The sequence below is a fragment of the Podarcis liolepis genome (genome assembly GCF_965112155.1).
Source record: "Podarcis liolepis genome assembly, chromosome: Z".
Lineage (NCBI taxonomy): Eukaryota > Metazoa > Chordata > Lepidosauria > Squamata > Lacertidae > Podarcis > Podarcis liolepis.
In genome coordinates, this window is record NC_139570.1 from 25,829,603 (window position 1) to 25,847,288 (window position 17,686).

General features: G+C 43.1%; 1 protein-coding gene and 1 long non-coding RNA gene across 2 annotated transcripts in view; one reads left to right on the plus strand and one right to left on the minus strand.

Annotated features, from left to right (window-relative positions):
- Positions 1-17,686, plus strand: part of LOC310698359 — a 525,075-nt gene that overhangs the window by 156,358 nt on the left and 351,031 nt on the right. The window lies entirely within an intron of this gene.
- AMMECR1 (AMMECR nuclear protein 1) overlaps positions 1-17,686 on the minus strand; it is a 129,527-nt gene that overhangs the window by 34,957 nt on the left and 76,884 nt on the right. The window contains exon 3 of the mRNA XM_083485260.1: positions 17,090-17,200. Within this exon, the coding sequence (XP_083341386.1) occupies positions 17,090-17,200 (111 nt within the window). The remainder of the gene's footprint in view (positions 1-17,089; positions 17,201-17,686) is intronic.

A 17,686-nucleotide genomic window follows, 5' to 3' on the forward strand; every position in this document is an offset into this window, starting at 1 on the left:
TTCAGACAACCAGCCAAGAGTGGCTTTGATTTACACACAAGCAACCCCTAGAACCATTACAGTTAGTCTACATGGTTTCCTTGGCCTTAGCCTGATGCACTAGACACAGGAACTATTTCCAAGACATGTGGAGTCATAATTGTGGCTGACCTACTCTGATAAGTACAAATATACTGCAATCATGGATGAAGCAGGGGACAAGGTTGATTTTAAGAGCAAGGGACATATAGGGAAGTGGTGCTGAATCCACAGATTACCTCTATCCTCTATGCCTTTTCTCAACCAGGCTCTTGACACTGAAAGTGAGAAAAGCACCTGGTGGAGGGGTGATAAGCAGTGGGCAGAGAGAGAGAGAGAGAGAGAGAATTTAGCACTCCTTAATTACATAACACTTAAATTCTTTTTTAAAAACCCACATGTTTTCAACACGATCTGAGACTGCATCATTTCTAGTTTTGGGCTTACATGCCAGAAGTAGCTTTTGAAAGTTTCACGACTATTAATTCAGGTGCAATTTACTTTGCAATTTGGTACATGTTGATTTGCAAAGGCACTTACCGGTATATTATGTATCACAGGCAAGGTCTGAACCCACTTCTCTCCAAGAATGCCTGCAGCTGTGTCACCACAGCCCTCTCAAGTACCTTGCTCCAAAAGGGGTATTTGCAATAGGATGGTAGTTGTTCAGTACCATTCGGTGCAGGATGGGTTTTTTCCAGGAGTGGCCACAATATTATCTTCTTCAAGGTGGGCAGTACCACCCCCTGAATTCAGCCAGTCATGCTTCACCCCAGCTAGTTTTAATTAGCCAAGAAGAGGAAGGATGAAGAGGGCACATTGTTAGGTGCATGCAAGCACCATGTCAAAGTAATCAGGTTGCAAAAACTGAAACTGATCCCTCAGAACATGGTTTGATGGGGTGCTGGAAATCTCTTCTGGGACCGCATCAGTCATGGCATCTAGCTTGCTAAAGAGAAGAATGTCTTTGTCCTCAAAGTGCTTAGCATGGATGGTCTCTGGGGTGTCCCAGACTCCATCTGCTGATATACTGTAGGTGTCAACAGCTAATGGACCACCCTGACATTCTTCTGGGGATCGAGGATGCACCAAAGCAGGCCCTCTTCACTGTTTTCACCATCATGCTCTAGCATATGTCCAGTCATTGTTGCACTAACTCAGCGGTTGTCAACCTTTTTTCACCTACCGCCCACTAATCCATCTTTCTTGATAGTAAAATTTCCTTACCGCCCACCAGTGCTCAATGGAAGGAGGATTCAGCTTGTGCCATAGAACCCCCTCCTAGAATCCTGAAATGCCCAGCAGTGGGCAGTAGGAACCAGGTTAACAACCCCTGCACTAACTGCACTCTAACTGTCCTTGACTTGTTTCCTCACATGTAACTCCCAAGTACACCAGGCAGCCGAACGTGCTCCACTGGATCAGAGAGTATGCTCAGAAACAATTATATCTATAGTCCTCTGAATCTCAAAATTCCATAGCAAGTCAAGGGCCCCAGGAAATCACCAGATCTACCAACTAGAAAATCCCTCAGAGCATCCCTTTTGAGTCCTTAGAATAAAGTTTAAAACCTGTAAAGACAAAACAGCAAGAACACCAAAGGGGCAGAAGACCTGCAGTTGCTGAACTCCCTTTAAACCTGGTTAATGATTCTTGGCTCCTCAGAGAACAAAACAACACTGAAAAGGTCCTAGCCCCTGATAAATTAGATAGCTGCTGAGCCAGCAACAGCACTATCACATAAAAAGCAAACAAACAAACCCCAATTAAATAATTAAAACAGATTGTGGAGCTCAGCCAAGAACGACCTTTCTCAACGCCATCTTGGCAGCATCCTTTTGAGTCTGTAAATCTCTGCTGGCAGATCATCCCAACAGGTCCCCCACTTATGTGGGGTGAATTGGTAAATACTGCGTTGGATTCCTCTGTTGCACAGCTCTAAAAAGTCTATTTTGCTTGTTTATTTAAGACACTTATATACCACTTAATCATTAGCATTTCTGAACCCTTGCAGTAGTGGAGACACAAGATGGGATACGGCCCAATGTCACCTGAATAAAATTCAGAGCATAACCAAAGGGCTAAGGACTGAAGGGATGCTTAAATTAGGATGCATATGCACAGGATGTAGCTTTGGACTCAACAAAGCCTGTATGTGTGGACTTACACTCTGTGACCCCCAATCAGTCCCACAGGGGCTATGTGAACTAATATTAGAAACCAATATAGAAGTGAGAAAAACAGCCAGTTCTGAGGCAGCAGGAGGAAATGTTTTTCTGTATTGTTCATAGCAACTGGTATTGAAAAGTTGGAATATATTACTGCAGTGTACCCAAAAGAATCAAATCAGCAGTCCAAAGCAGAACTACTCAGTTTGATTATTATCTCATATCTCATTATTTCTACATCAATATGATTGCACATGCCAGATGGTCAATATTTAGGGTTATAATTCCAGAGCTTTTTGATTATGCATTATGTTTTCAAAAATAGTAGAAATAATTTCCTAATAATAGGCTCCAGTAAGACCCTGAACTATGTAAAGTGCTAACAGTTTACATTTTAGGAAAGCTCTTTTATGCTTTATACTGTTCAGGAAGCATGTGAAATCATACTATTTTTAAAGTCTTTATCCATGTCACACAGGAGTAAGACTAAGGAAGGCTAAGAAGAGAATCGCCCACTGCAAACCAATACAGTGGAACCTCGGAACTTGAACGGCTCCGTTCTCGAACATTTTGGCTTCCGAACACAGACAATCCAGAAGTCAGTGCTTTGGTTTTGGAACATTCCTCGGAACATGAACGTCCAACGCGGCTTCTGCTGTGCAAAAACCTAGTTGTTGGCCAATCAGAAGCCATGCCTTGGAACTCAAACATTTCGGAAGTCGAACAGTCTTCCGGAATGGATAACGTTTGAGTTCCGAGGTACCACTGTACAGGCAACAACCTATTTAGGTGTGTTCAAATGACACACAATTGTGCACATGTGCATGGCGCCAAACCCGGAAGTAGCCGCAAAATGTCATAAAGATGTCATGAAAAGGGGCAGGACAGGGTGGGGGCAAGACAGGGTGGGGGCAGAATGGGTTTACATGCACTCTGCCCATGCATGTGGGGGTTCAGAACATAAGCCCCGCACAAAACGAGGATTGCTTGTCCTGAAAATCAGAGTTGATTAGGAGAGCAAAGCACCAGAATTACAACCAAGAATAGTTAGTACCTATGAAAATACCTGTGATAATATCACATACCCTGAAATCTAAATGGTGCAGGTTCACCACAATTATCATTGAAATGTGAAGGTGCTCAGCACAAATTCATTATTTATCTGTAAACATTGAAATAAGTACTGAGGATTTAAATTATGACTACACCACCTTCATAGAAAGGCAAATAATAATGTACAAACAATGCTGTTAGTAAGTCAGCAATAGTGTTTTTTGTTCTATAAAATCGAACCTGCAAGAGAGACAGACAGACAGACACACACACACACACAAATAGAGAGAGAGAGAGCGCTATACCACTGCTTGCATTGCTCACCAACACTACCTACAGTCCATGACTCTCCAAACCACCACCCCCACACATTCCCTGCACTACAAACCTTTAGACCAGTGGTGGGGAACATTTTTAGCTCCCATAAGTGGACAAGGCAGCCCACCTGTCAATCACATGGGTTGCCCAAATCATAATACCAAAGGTTGAAATGAGGAATACAGAAAAGCTTGTAAAATCTTGTCATGCACTGATCATATCACCCCATTGCAATTCTACTCCTAGTTCTCCTTAGACCCTCAGTGTCCTTCGAACCCAAGCTGCTCCCCCAATATCATTTTCTCACTACCTAACAGCATCTTTGATCTTGCTCCATATCCATCACTCCCCTCCTCTCGTGACCAACTAACATTTCTTTCTCCCACATCTCTATCTCTACCCTTCTCTTCTTGCAAAAGGACCTCCCCCTACTATCCTTCTTTCTCTACCCAAGAGCATCCCTCCCCCCACCACACATACCCTCATCTCTCCCCCAAGAGCACATATTCTACCCCCACATCTTTTCCTCCCTCTCTATCCAAGAACACATTATTTTATGTGCCCTCCCCACACACCTCACCCCAAATCCTCTTCTCTCACACAACACTCCAAATGCATCCTCTGCCCCACACGTATTTGCCAAAACCTTTCTTTCCTTTTCCCCAGTGGGTAGACTGAAAGGAAAAGCGCTGGACCAGAGTGGAGTAGCCTTTGCAAGCTTTCCCTCTCTTAACCTGCTGCCGCTGCATCTACCATGGGGAGCCAGAGAAGGATGGCTGCAATTTTCCCTCCTGTCTTCTGTAACCAGTGGTGGCACCACTGGTTACAGTCTCCTTATAAAAGGAGAGTGGGAAAGCCTACAAAGCTCACCCTGTGTTGATCTGCCCACCAACTTCCAGTTACCTCCTCTTTGCCCCTGAGGCCACTTGTCTATCAGGGCAGCTTACCAGCAACTGCCTTGATTCATCGTCGCTCTCTAGGCCTGCGAGGCTGCTGAGGCTGAAATGGTGGTGTTTGTGTCCAGAGCACAGTGGAAGCAGAACACATTGATTGCTAATGGACTTCCCTGACCTACCTGTTCTGCTGCAGCTCTTCCGCCTCCCCCCACAAAACCTACACTGGTTGCTTGCCTGTCTACGTTGCCTACCTGCTGCTCTGTCATCATGCTGCAGTTCGTGGACAAGCCAAGCACCGCTTAGCATTTTTCTCGCAAAAATAATATATGGCAAGTTAAGAAATCGCTTTCCCTCAATGTAACGTGGATAACAAGACACTTAAAATGAGAATCGGGAAATACAGGAACAACAGTGAGGAGCGGCCTTCCCCAACCTGGTGCCCCTCAGACGCTTTGGACCACAACTCCCATCATCGCCTGGCACTGGCCATGCTAGTGTAGGCTGTGAGTTGCAGTTCAAAATATCTGGAGGCCAGCAGGTCGGGGAAGACTGGTGCAGAGGTACAAGTAAGCAGAGTGGGTAACATGCACCAAATATTAGACAAGAAAATAATTTTTCAGACATTAGTTGCACAGCCAATATTATAAAAGTCAAGGGGTACACATGCTGAACAGGAAACAATACCTGTATTTCAGCACTTTTAAATAAGCCAGCCTAGGAAACAGGGGTTTGTTTTTTTTGTTTTTTTGTTTGTTTGCTAATTAGCACTAAAACGCCGGAAGCCTACATGCTTGACAGACAGAAAGATACTATTGTGTGTACACACTCCTTTCCTATCTGTTAGAAAACAAATTGTTCTGATACTCAAATCTTAACTGCTGGACAGGAAACTCAGGTTATATTTCCTGAATAGAACTGACAAACCTTAGAATTCTAAGGAAAGTATGCAAAGAACAGAAATGAGAGGAATTTACCGAGCGATTTGTATGTGTAGGTGGGAGAATTCTCCCCACTTTTCTTTTAAACCTAATATGATTGCAAATCTCAAAGGGTGGGTGGGACTAGCAAAGGCTTTCCACAGGAGCAACAGACGCTGGCTTCCTTCTTTCCCTTCATCCCCAGTGAAGAGAGAGCAACACCCGTGTCCTCTCCACCCTCCACAAAGGAGAGAAGGAAGCCAGTGGGGTTCTCAAGTGATGAGAACAATTGGGCAGCTCCTTGTCCTGCTGTTCTTCAGAGTCACACTGTGCAACCACAAGCTTGGTGCTCACTGACCACTGCTGGTCTGTGGACCACAGTTTGGGAACCCCTAGTTTAAGTCATGAAAGTTGCCCATGAGCTTGTGCACAGATATTTCAAACATATTAATGCAAAAATATGCAAATTTTCATTTCATTAAAAGGAAAAGGCGTGTTTGGGGCAACCGACCCTGGAAGGGTGTGCATGTGAGGAAAGGAAACTGCAATTCAAAAACTGAAACAGAGTTGAAAGGCAAAGTTTAATACATTTCCATGAGCCTGGGAAATTTTAGTTTTTTTATACAGTGGAGAATGCGAAAGGCATCAAGATTGTACATGGAGGCAGGAAAGGGAAAGGAAACCCAGCTCCCTTGAACTACAGGGGATCAGCTTTTAAGGAATCTTCCTGTTAACTACATTCTTCCCAAATAAATTATTCTATTCATATTCTCCCATAGAACAAGTCACAATAAAGAAGGATGGGCATGCCTCCCTGGGTAGTGAGTCAAATTTATCTTTCCACTGACTGGAGATGGTTAGTAGCAAAAGAATGAAGAATGTATTTAATACAATGAGGAAGTGCCCAGTGCCTGCCATCATCTGACAAGACTGTTGCCTGGCAATGACTGCTATGAATACTTTGCCCCAAAGCCTTCAAATCATTTTTGGTAGGCACACCCCAAATGCAAGGAGTCTATTGCTATACATAATGTTAAGTTTCAAATGTGCATACTGCATGGATTTGATGTTTGGACTTGCAGTTGTTGCATAATGATGGTGTTAATGCAAAAAGAAGAAGGGAAAAAAGCACCTGTTGGCAGTTCAAGGGCAATTATGTTAAAATTTTCAAGGATTTCTGTTTTAGAAAGAGCCCCAACCCATTATTATTCATTATTATTATTATTATTATTATTACTTATTAAATTTGTATACTGCCTTTCATCTGAAGATCACAGGGCAGTTCACAACATAAAAATACAAAATGAGAACACAAAATAATAAAACCAAAAAACCTCCACTAATAGCCCCCCTCCCATAAACACATTTTAAAGGCCATAAAATGTTAATCAGCCCAAGGCCTGGTTCATAAGACATGTTTTCACCTGGTGCCTAAAGATATGTAATGAAGGAGTCACATGAGCCCCCCTGGAGAGAGCATTGCACAAGTGGTGAGCCACCACAGAAAAGGCCTGTTCTCATGTTGCTGCCCTCTGGACCTCTTGTGGAAGAGGCACACAGAGAAGGGCCTTAAATACAGCCACAGCCTCCAGGTGGGTTCATATGGGGAGAGGTGGTCCTTGAGATATTGAATTCCTGAGCTGTTTAAGGCTTTATAGGTCAAAATCAGCACTTTGAATTGAGCCCGGAAATTAATTGGCAGCCAGTGTAGTTGGGCAAGGATTGGTGTAATATGCTCAAAACATCTTGTGCCAGAGAGTAACCTGGCTACCAAATTCTGCACCAACTGAAGTTTCCAAACTGTTTTTAGAGGCAGCCCCACCTACCACACATTGCAGTAATCTCACCTAGAGGTTACCAGAGCATAGACAACAGTAGTTAGGCTATCCCTGTCCACTTAGGGGCACAGCTGGGCCACTAGCCAAAGCTGACGGGAGGTACTCTTCACCACTGAGATTACCTGAGCCTGAAGTGACAGCAAAGGATCCAGAAGAACCTCCAAGCTGTGTGCCTCCTGCTTCACAGGGAGCGTAACCCCATCAAGAGCAGGCAAACTCCCATCCACCCAGTCTAGGGAACCACATACTAACTGTGCCTCAGTCTTAACTACTGACTAAGACCTTTGGGAACAGTGCAGATTTAACCCAGGCTACCTACTAGCTATAAGTTTGCAAATGAGCATCATGAATTTTCTCCCTTTCACTTTTTGTTTGCCTTAAACTGCTGTTATATGGTTCAAACCTGCTTAGCATCAATCCTGGTTTAGCATTACACCCACTTAAGGGACAGGGAAAAGAATGAAGAAAACAGAAAGAGCCCCGCTCGATCAAAGTAAGGGGTCCATCTAGTCTAGCATCCTGTTTCTCAGAGCTTTTAGGAAGGCTGCAAGCAGGGCATGATGACAATAAACATCCCCTGCTGTTGCTCCCCAACAAATGGTACTTAGTGGCATGCTGACTCTTAAGCGGAGGCTTCATCACAACTAAAATGCCTTTGACCGAGCTGTTTCTCAATGAATCTATCTTAATTCCATTTTACACCCATGCAAGCTAGTGCCCATCACTATTATCTTGAGGCAGCAAATGCCCCTTGCACTCAGCAGGGGAGAAGGGAGGCTGTTCCCAATTTGCAACCCTTGGTTGCCTTCTTCTTCAAGTGCCCCAATGTTTTCACCTTTCTGGAGTCCTGACAAGACATCTCTTCTAACTCAGGCCACCAGGCTTACTGGTCATGTCACTGTGTAGTCTCTGAATAGGCCCAATGCAAAATGCTAAAATAGTATCTGTAGGTGAAACAGGCTGCCTTCATTGGGAAAAGGCAAGCTGTAAAGAGCTTTGAAAAGGAATCCTGTAGTGAAGAGTGCATGTCTAGACTGGAATTATTAAAACAATTACCAGTTATGCTGGCTCCTGTCTTTATTCCCCAATAACACCCAGTTGTATCACATAACTTCCTCCCTTCAACCCTTCCCCACATTTCAAATTTTAGACTGAAAGCTCTAAGGGCAGGGGGACATGCCCTTCTGTACTCTGTAAAGTGACATGGACACTGAAAGTGCTACAGAAATCATCATCATCATCTGGGAAAGCTAGACGACCTCTTGCAACATAAGAGTCAGTATGACCAAAGGCATCAAAAATGAATGAACACTAGATAACTTGGGAAAAAATACTAGATTATGTATTGTGAATTAAATAATTGTGCAGTCAATGAGGATATCACATTTCTTTGTGCTTTCTTGTATTTCAGGGTTTATTTCTTTGCTCTGCTTTATGGGAAACCCTCAAAGAAATATGGATTCTTCTATTACATTAAAACTACATTTAGCTGTCCTAAATTATGGGAACAGATCTGGATACATGGGCACTAACTCTCAGGAAAATTTTGTATTTGGCTTCTTTAAAGTACCAAAAACAATGTAATAAATGAAAGCGCAATTATCTCCAAGTGCTTACATCACTACTTTAAACAGTATACATGCATGCACATTATCTGTGTTCTGGGGTACAAATTTCGTTTCTTCTTCATTCCCCTTTCATAGAAGTGGAATGGAGCTATATAGTAGTCAAGAAGAATCCTGCTAGCCAAGAATCATGGACTCTTCTACCTTAAAACTCTAACCCTACCCCTATCAGTTAACATACAAATTACCATCAACACTAAGGCTAGCAAAACTTCTTGGTCAATTAACATCTGCTCAAAATCATGCTTCCTTCATGACATGAGGTGGTAACAATGTTAAATTTAGGAATGCTCAGAAAGTGGTTTGGACTATGAATTTACGTTTTATGGTGCCTTCAAGTAAATTCTGAATCAGACCCTGAAAACCCCCATCTCTGCTTAAATGTCAGGCCCAGTTCAGAATGGGCTTGCCTGGCTCAGTCCCTACCTCACTGATGCTGCTCTATCTTTCCTTGTTTAGGCTTACTATGTTGCACCAGAAAGATCCTGCTGCAAAGTCTTAATTAGACAGCAGGACTCTGGGCCAAGAGCATTCCATGCACAGGGATCCCTGGGAAATAGGTCTCAAAACTAGAAATGCCCAAGGAACCCAGTGGTGGACTAGCATTCTAGAGGATAATGGAATTTTTTGAGAATTTCTCCACCCACCCCTGCCAAATGGGGTTAAAGGAAATAAAGATAGTAAGACCATAACAAATTCAAGGGGAGAACCTTAAGAACGACTGCTCAACAATACATGAAAAATAGTTTGTCAACCTGTTCTGAAATGATGTAGTAAACTGCTTCCAAGGTCAGTAAATTCTTGAAGAAGCTGGAAAACACAAGGCAATTTTTTTTCATAATCTAGTTTGCTATAAATCACACATTCTGCTGGAATATGGCAGACCAACACGGCTACCTATCTACTACATTCTGCTGGTTTACTCAAAATCATACATTTGGTCTGTTGTACACTATTTGGGTGCAAAACACAACAAATGCTTCAGCATATTAAAAAAACCAAACATTTCTCTCTCCTACTACCATATCATCACATTTATAGTCATGAAGAACAGTAAAGACTGTGCCAAAAGAAAAATCCATGAAGCATATAGCCAGAAATGTTCTTCACTGTGGGTAGTCTCATCCCTTCTACATAATCTGTGTGATGTGGCCAGTTAACAAGAACTCTATTCCATGCCATTCAGAAAGGACGGGGAGGGGCGCAGGATCAGTGCCAGTAATGTTAGGAAAGCTGATTTTTCATCACATTGCAACCTTTGACTTCATGAATGAGGGGGAAAACATGTTACACTGGTGCACCTGACTCACCTCTCCCTTTAATAAAAAATATTAGCATAAAAAGTTAGTTATGAAAATACCAATTCCACTATTTATTCCTTACATACAAAGAGTGACATTACCAGGCATAGAATTCTTTCTCAATTCTTTTTTTCCTGATCACCTTTTCATTTGGCCAGCCTTTGCCAACCTGGTGCCCTCCAGATGTTTTGGACCACAACTCTCATCAGACCTAGCCAGCATGGCCATACTAGCTGGGTTGAAGGAAGCTGCAGCCCAGAACATCAGGAGGACACCTTGTTGGAAAAGATTGCTCCCAGGCTGTTTTCTAACTACTGCACAATAATGTAATGCAAGAAGCTACTGTGACAACCATGTGGAAATATATGAAGCCACAGTCTTTGAGCATACCAGCAGGTGAACTCCCTGCATTTGATTCAAAAAGCTGAAATTCTGGAAATGCAAAGTATGTTACAAAACCCACATCAATGATATGAAGCACACTCCACTATATGCCTACCACCTGTCAAGACAGGGATGCAGTCCTGTGACTCACCAGCCAATCTAAACTTATTTCAGTGACTGAACCTGCTGTAGTGCAGTGCCCCACAGCTCGGGCTACAATAAAGCATGTCTCAATTTGATTCTCATCTCTACTGTGAGCTCACTACTAGGTGGCCTCTCTCTCTTCCAGCCTCACTTAAAGTAAGGTTACCAGATTTTTTTCAATGAATCTGGGCACACTTTAATCAATCAATCAATCAATCAATCAATCAATCAATCAAATACTACACGTTCGGGATGTTGATGCTGCAGCAATGGCAGTGGCAGAGGGGCAGCCGCTGCCTTGATCTCAACCACCACATTTCCCCTTCCTCCGAGGCTTCTATCTCCTTTTCCCATAAGCCTTGGGAGCCCGAGTTGTTAGTTCTTCAGTGGTGGTGGTGGGGAAGCGGTGTGCGGTGCGCCAGGCATGGAAGGCAGAGTAGGAGGGCCAAGTGTGGCGGCGGCGAGACTTGGGCAGCACGATGCCTCCCTTACCATTGGAGCAGCCACAAACCTATTCCTACTTGCGTGCAAGCAGGAGGGGGCGGGGATCCCTCAGGTGGAAAGGGAGGCTTCCCAGTTGCCTAACTGAGAGATCCCTGCCTCCTCCTGCTTGCACGCAAGCTCTGATAGGCAGTGTGAAGCCTCCCTTAACATCTGAGAGATCCCTGCCCTGCTTCTGCTTGCACGAAAGTAGGAGTTGGGAGGCTGCTCCGATAGGCAGCATGAAGCCTCCCTTCACAGCTTAGTTGCTGGGGTCAGGGAAGGTGGAGGCAGCCTGGAAGTTGCATCTTAAGAGCCTCTGCACCACCATCATATGGAGACTTCTATGCAGCTCCTGAAGCTAACCAGAGCCAACTGCTCCGGGCTGCTGAGACTGCCGCTGCTGCATTTCCTGGGGACATTAGATGAAATCCAGGGACATTCCGGGGATGGAATTTGCCCAGGGACTTATTCTCAAATCCAGGGACTGTCCCCAGGAAACGGGGCCATCTGGTAACCCTAACTGAAAGCATACAAGCCCAGCGATCACTTCTCATATCAGAGGAGATAAGCTGGTGAGAAGTTAAGAAATTATTGTAACTCAGTAAGGTTTGCAGGTCAGTAAGGCAGAAAAGGCAGAGGGTTTGGCTCCCCTGACTCAAATGGCACTTGCATGCAAGAATTAGACTTTCCCGCACTTTGTACATGAATTGAACAGATGTGAACAAACATGGATGTTCTTGTCATGTGTAGTTTGGCCCTTGGGTTATAAAGATATGGTCTCCGAAAGCCAGGCTGCTGCAGTGCATCCTTGAACATCTGCTGTCAACTGGGGACAGTACAAAGGCGATAGCCGCCGCCCCCCCCCCAAAGAAAGTGCAAACTGGGCTGTAGCAGTTCCTCAAAAAAGGGCTCTCCCAAAGGATGGCTGCTGAGTTTATAAAACATAAAAAGAATTTGAATAGCAAAGGTTTGTGAAACCATCCAGACAAATCACAAGAAAGCAAAAATACTCAATGAAAAATCAAATCCACAGCCCTCAGGTTCCTCTCCTTCAGAGTATGCAAGAGAGTTGGATTGCCAGCAATAAATTTATGAGTAGTCAGGGTAAGCACAAAACAGATTTGTCTCATGCCAGTGATGCAACACATTACCATTTGTTAAGTCAGATCCTTTTGTGGCCAGAAGTGAAGATTATCCCTTAAACCAGGGGTCTGCAACCTTTAAGACAAAAAGAGCCACTTGGACCCGTTTCCGAAGAAAAAACAACAACTGGGAGCCGCAAAACCATTGCGACATTTAAAACAAATATATCTCCGGAGCCATGATCTGACAGCGGGCGGGAAGGTGACGTCGGGACGGTGCGTGACTAACGCACGCACCGCCCCCATGCAACGTCACAGCCAGTACAGCGCCCGCCACGGTGAGGAGTGTCGGGGCGCACAATGCGCCTCCTCCCCTCGCTAGTATCCGCCCCGGAGCCGCAGCAAAGATGTAAAAGAGCCACATGCGGCTCCGGAGCCACAGGTTGCAGACCCCTGCCTTAAACTGTCCCACCCCTCAAGGTCACCAGAGCTGGGAACCATAAGATCCAACTCCCATTTCCACATTGATAAAGCAAATTATTCAGTTACTGGCATCCAGGCATTGCTTCCACAACACATAAAAGATGCTATTCAGACCCTATTAAACTGGCTCCAAAAGGGGTAGCTGATCCCTTTCTTCTAGGAATTCTGAAAGTTTCAAAAGGGAACCCAGGAAAAGTCAACATTGGGCCCAGCAACAGGACAACACCACAAAAGTCTGTATCCAGTGCAGGGAACTGACATTTCCTTTTCTCCCGACTCACCCAGCTCCTCATTTTGTGGTGGGGTGAAGGTCTCCCAAGGGCATCGTAAGGGCCAACAAATAATGACTTCTTTTGACAAAGTGGGAAGGCAAGTGGACTGATTAGCAGGAAGACAGAATTCTTCTGGGGCTCTGGCTATTTAATATTGCAAATTACAAGGCACTAATGGCAAGGTATCAATTATTTTTATGAGAAACATTGTTGGCATCAATTCTACATCCGACCGAAGAGAAATTAGATTGCACAGGCCTTCTGCAGAGAACTGACCGTGGCTACATACAATCTGACAACAGTATATATCCTTTTCTTTGGGAAATGATCCCAAAGAAAAAATAAACAAACCAAAAGGGGAAGAAAGGGGGCAGGGTTCTGGGGAAAATGACTTTGGCAATCCCAGCCCCCACTGAATCCGAAGGGTTTGGACTAAACACTATTTTGGCTTGAGGCGAAATCCCTAGACTGTAACCCCCACATTAAGTTGCAATCTTACTGTATTAGCAAAAATATGGAGTATTCACAGTAAAAAGGGAAAATAAGGGTGGGAGTATCCAAGAAGCCAGTACCAGATCTACAGATGGTCTGCCCTGTGAAAATAATAATATTTAAGACTCCAGGGCACCTAAATCAAATGTCCAGGGGCTACGCAATTATGTGCCTGGGACAGATTTGTGTGTGTGTGTGTGTGTGTGTGTGTGTGTGTGTCCCAGCTTTGTCTTTCACCTTAAGAACTCAAAGGGGAATTAAAGGGCTAAAGTAGTAGTAGTGGTAGTAGTAGTAGTAGTAGTACCCTGCCCATCTGACTTGGTTGCCCCAGCCACTCTTTGCTGCTAGCTCTAATATTGTTCCCATTTAAAAAGTTATGGAATGATACAATCTATTGCCAGACAGAGCAATATCTGGCCAAGTGGTAGCTCATTTATGCTGGCCCACAGAGTAATTTTTATAATTTCCCACAGTCTGGTAGAGCTACCAGATTTTACCTACTACTATTTATTTATTTTCAATCAATTTGCTACTCAATATGGCTTCTAAGCAGCTTACAAGTATAAAACCAATTACGAAACGTCTTTTAAAATTACAAGCTAAGTTTCACTTTAAAAAATGATTATTATTGGATTGTATAAACAGGGATCATAGAAATATTGGTATGCTTTTGAACCTAGCAGTTCAAAAGCATACCAGTGCAAGTAGATAAACAGGTACCGCTGCAACAGGAAGGTAAACGGCGTTTCCGTGCTCTCTGGCTTCCATCACGGAGTTCTGTGCGCTAGAAGCGGTTTAGTCATGCTGGTCACATGACCCGGAAAGCTGTCTGTGGACAAATGCTGGCTCCCTCGGCCTGAAAGCGAGATGAGCGCCGCAACCCCATAGTCACCTTTGACTGGACTTAATCGTCCAGGGGTCCTTTACCTTTTATTACCATAGGAATAACAAGTGATACAAAGAAACAGAACAAGTACCATGCCATTTGTACATCACAAAAATAGCATAAAAATTTGCAGTAATACTTGGTTCGTGACTTGGTTTAAAAGAAAACAATAATGAAGGGGAAACAGGATAGAACAGACTTAGCAGATAACATTCAACATCACATAGCTACATGCCTAATCAGAAGGCTTTGCAGTTGTGCTTAGATTAAGTATGAGTAATAGTCATTTTTCCTCTTACGTTGCTACCGAAACAATTCAGTTTTAAGGGGGAAAAACAGTTTTCAAAAGTAAGGCAGAGAGGGGGTGATTCTCTCCTTTATAATTTCAAACACCACGAGTGCCCTGATCAGCAGTGCGCAACCATCTGAACTTGTTTTCAATCCGGAAGTGAAACAAGGCCACCCAGAAATAAAGGTGTACTTTGTACATGCTCATGAGGTTTCCTAGTTATAGAGAAGTATATGAGCCTGTAAATGAAAGTATTTATAAAACAAACAGAAAGGAAATTGGACTTTCAAGCACCTGTGAACTTTCAGGTTGTAAATAAACTGAAAAAAATTACAGAATGTAGAGTAGTTAGTTGAGAAAGGGGAAAAAGAAAGAAATTGGAGGTGAGTGAAAAAGGAACTGGCTTCATCAAGCTGTGAACAGTTTACAGAAAGGATCCTGGAGTGAGGCAGATCACGGTTGTTCTTATTATTATTGATTTTATTTTATATTACTTTAGATTTCTAAGAAAAAAATCTCAAAGCAGTTTACAACCTACATTAAAACATCAAATAAAACGATCTAAAACAAAACATTACAAACGAAAATCAACTATAAAGGACACAATTAACAGGAAACTACAACTTAAAGATTTCAAAAGAAAACATAATAAAGGAGGTCAAGTACAGAATACACATTTAATGAAATGATGTTAACAAAAAAAACTTAAACATTCCAAAATAAACTAAAATATAAAAATAAACATTTAAAACAATTTAATTAGCAAAAGAATGAATTTCTGTTTTAAACATAGCACATTTCTGCAACTGCTGGTTCATGGTAGACAGCGGCTATAGAAGCTTGGGCTCAATGGTCTGGGTCTACACACTAAGAGACCTGTGCCAGGCAGAGAAGCTGAGGGACTCTAAGATGACGCTAAGTATGCACTCAGTGTCGAAGGAATGTACATCACTAAAATAAAAATATTTCCTCTCCATCCAATGTATAGGGATGTTTCCGGAAGGACCCCGTTTCCCTCTCCCACTCTCTACCCCCAACCACATGGACATGGAATGTTAACATTTGGGACTGGCTGCCCAAAACCTGAACCTTTAAGTGCTATAAGAGCACAGGAAGAGGTTTGCTGGTCCAACTAGCTCAATATTATCTACTTTGACAGGCAGATGATCTCGGGGGTCTCTTGACAGTTTTCAGTCCACCTGCAACCTAATCTTTCTAGCACAAAGGTGAGGAACCCTTTTCAGCCCAAAGGCCATATTCCCTTATGGGCAACTTTCCAGAAGCTGCATGCCAGTGGTGGGCAGAACCAAAGACAAAAGTAGGCAGAGCAATGGATGTGACTGCTACTTCTATATGGCAGGTCACATCCAGGTATGCAAAAGCCATATGTTTCTACACCCACCCCCCTCATCTCTCCATCCAGGCAACCATGAGGCTTTGTAAAAGTTTTAATGGCATATTGCAGGCAGACAAAGCACTCAAGTAGGGCTTGGAGTGGGGCTGGAGAGAGTCACAAAGGCTGGATGGGGAATGCCAAATCTCTTGTCTCTGTCTCATGCACACATTGCCCCAGCAAGACCTGAAAGGTTCCTGTTCACTGGAGCTCTGAACAGAAGTACTCTTCTTACGACACATAATGGAAACTTTTGTTGCAATTCCCAAATTTAAATCAATTGTGCAATTATTGACACCAGTGTGGGCAGCTGACTCAAATAAACATATTGCATGGCAAAATACATTTCCAGTCCCTGGACCACTGCCTGAAGATTGAAAAGGCACACAGTAAGAACAGAGAAGTTAGCTTACGTTGATCCAGTATACCCATCTTTCAGAAAACAGAAAATCACCTAAAAATCTATGAGAGACTGAAGTCCAGATACTAATTCTATTATTGGCCACTGCTATAAAAAGAATAAAAAAGTATGTATCAGCCTAGGTGTGACTCACAGGTGGCATCAGGTGCCAGGGAAGTGAAGGGTTAATTACTACTTACCTCTCCAGTCCAGCAGCTTCCCACTCAAGAACAAGATGCCACTGAAAAATAAGGTGTCATGGAAATGTGTAGGATTAAGTTAATTGCAGCTGATTGGAAGCACCTGCTGGAGAAGTAGTGAGAATACCTGCTGTTTGAGAATGTTGAATGTGTCCATCCAAGCTTTATATTTACACACAAGGTTTTGTGTCACACTTTCCTCAAATAATAATAATAAAAAAATCAGAGAAAGGTGCTATGATAAGGGTCTGTTATACAAAAGCCACAGAAAATTTTAGGCCACAACGCCACCCCCCAAAAAAACCCAGAACCCAGTTACAAGATTTTGTGACAACAGGCTTATGGAATCAGTAACTGTGTGAGAAAAAAACCTACTGCATTTCAAGTGGTCAGAAATTCCTATCAGCTGAGTGTGGCTGAGATAAATGAAAAGAAACAAAATCTTACCTAGTAAGTGTGTACTCCCTGAGTCCTGAATGCAGGTTCATGGCAGAAAAGGTACCTATACATCCACGCAATCGTTTGTCTCGACCAATCTTCCACGTTACAAAGAGTGGGCTGTTTGGGAAAGAGGAAGGGGAAAAGGAGAACATGACAGGAGTTCTGACTGTGATCAAATCAAGTCACCCACCTCATAGTTGAGGAAAAAAGCTATGCTTGTGAAATGCTGTTAACAGTATTACTATAAATATGCCTCAAGGCTCATTGCACATGTTTTTGAGAATGCTGTTGTAGTTGAGGTGTCAAAAATACAGGTTAGTGGAAGGAAATGAATAGGAAGGATAGAATACTTTTCAAGCACTTCTCCAACTTCCTATGCAACACTGTACATGTTTCACTACTACTTCTGACTGTAGATCAACCTTCCACAACCTGGTGCCCTCATGCTGTTTTATACTACAGTTCCTATCAGCCCCAGCAAGCTGTTTTAAATGAAACTTTAAGACCTGCTAATTTAAATCTGCTCTATCTGTCCCAGGCTTTGAATAAATAGCAAAGGTGACTTTAGTGCTGATTTTGAGATTTTATTGCTTCTGCTGTATT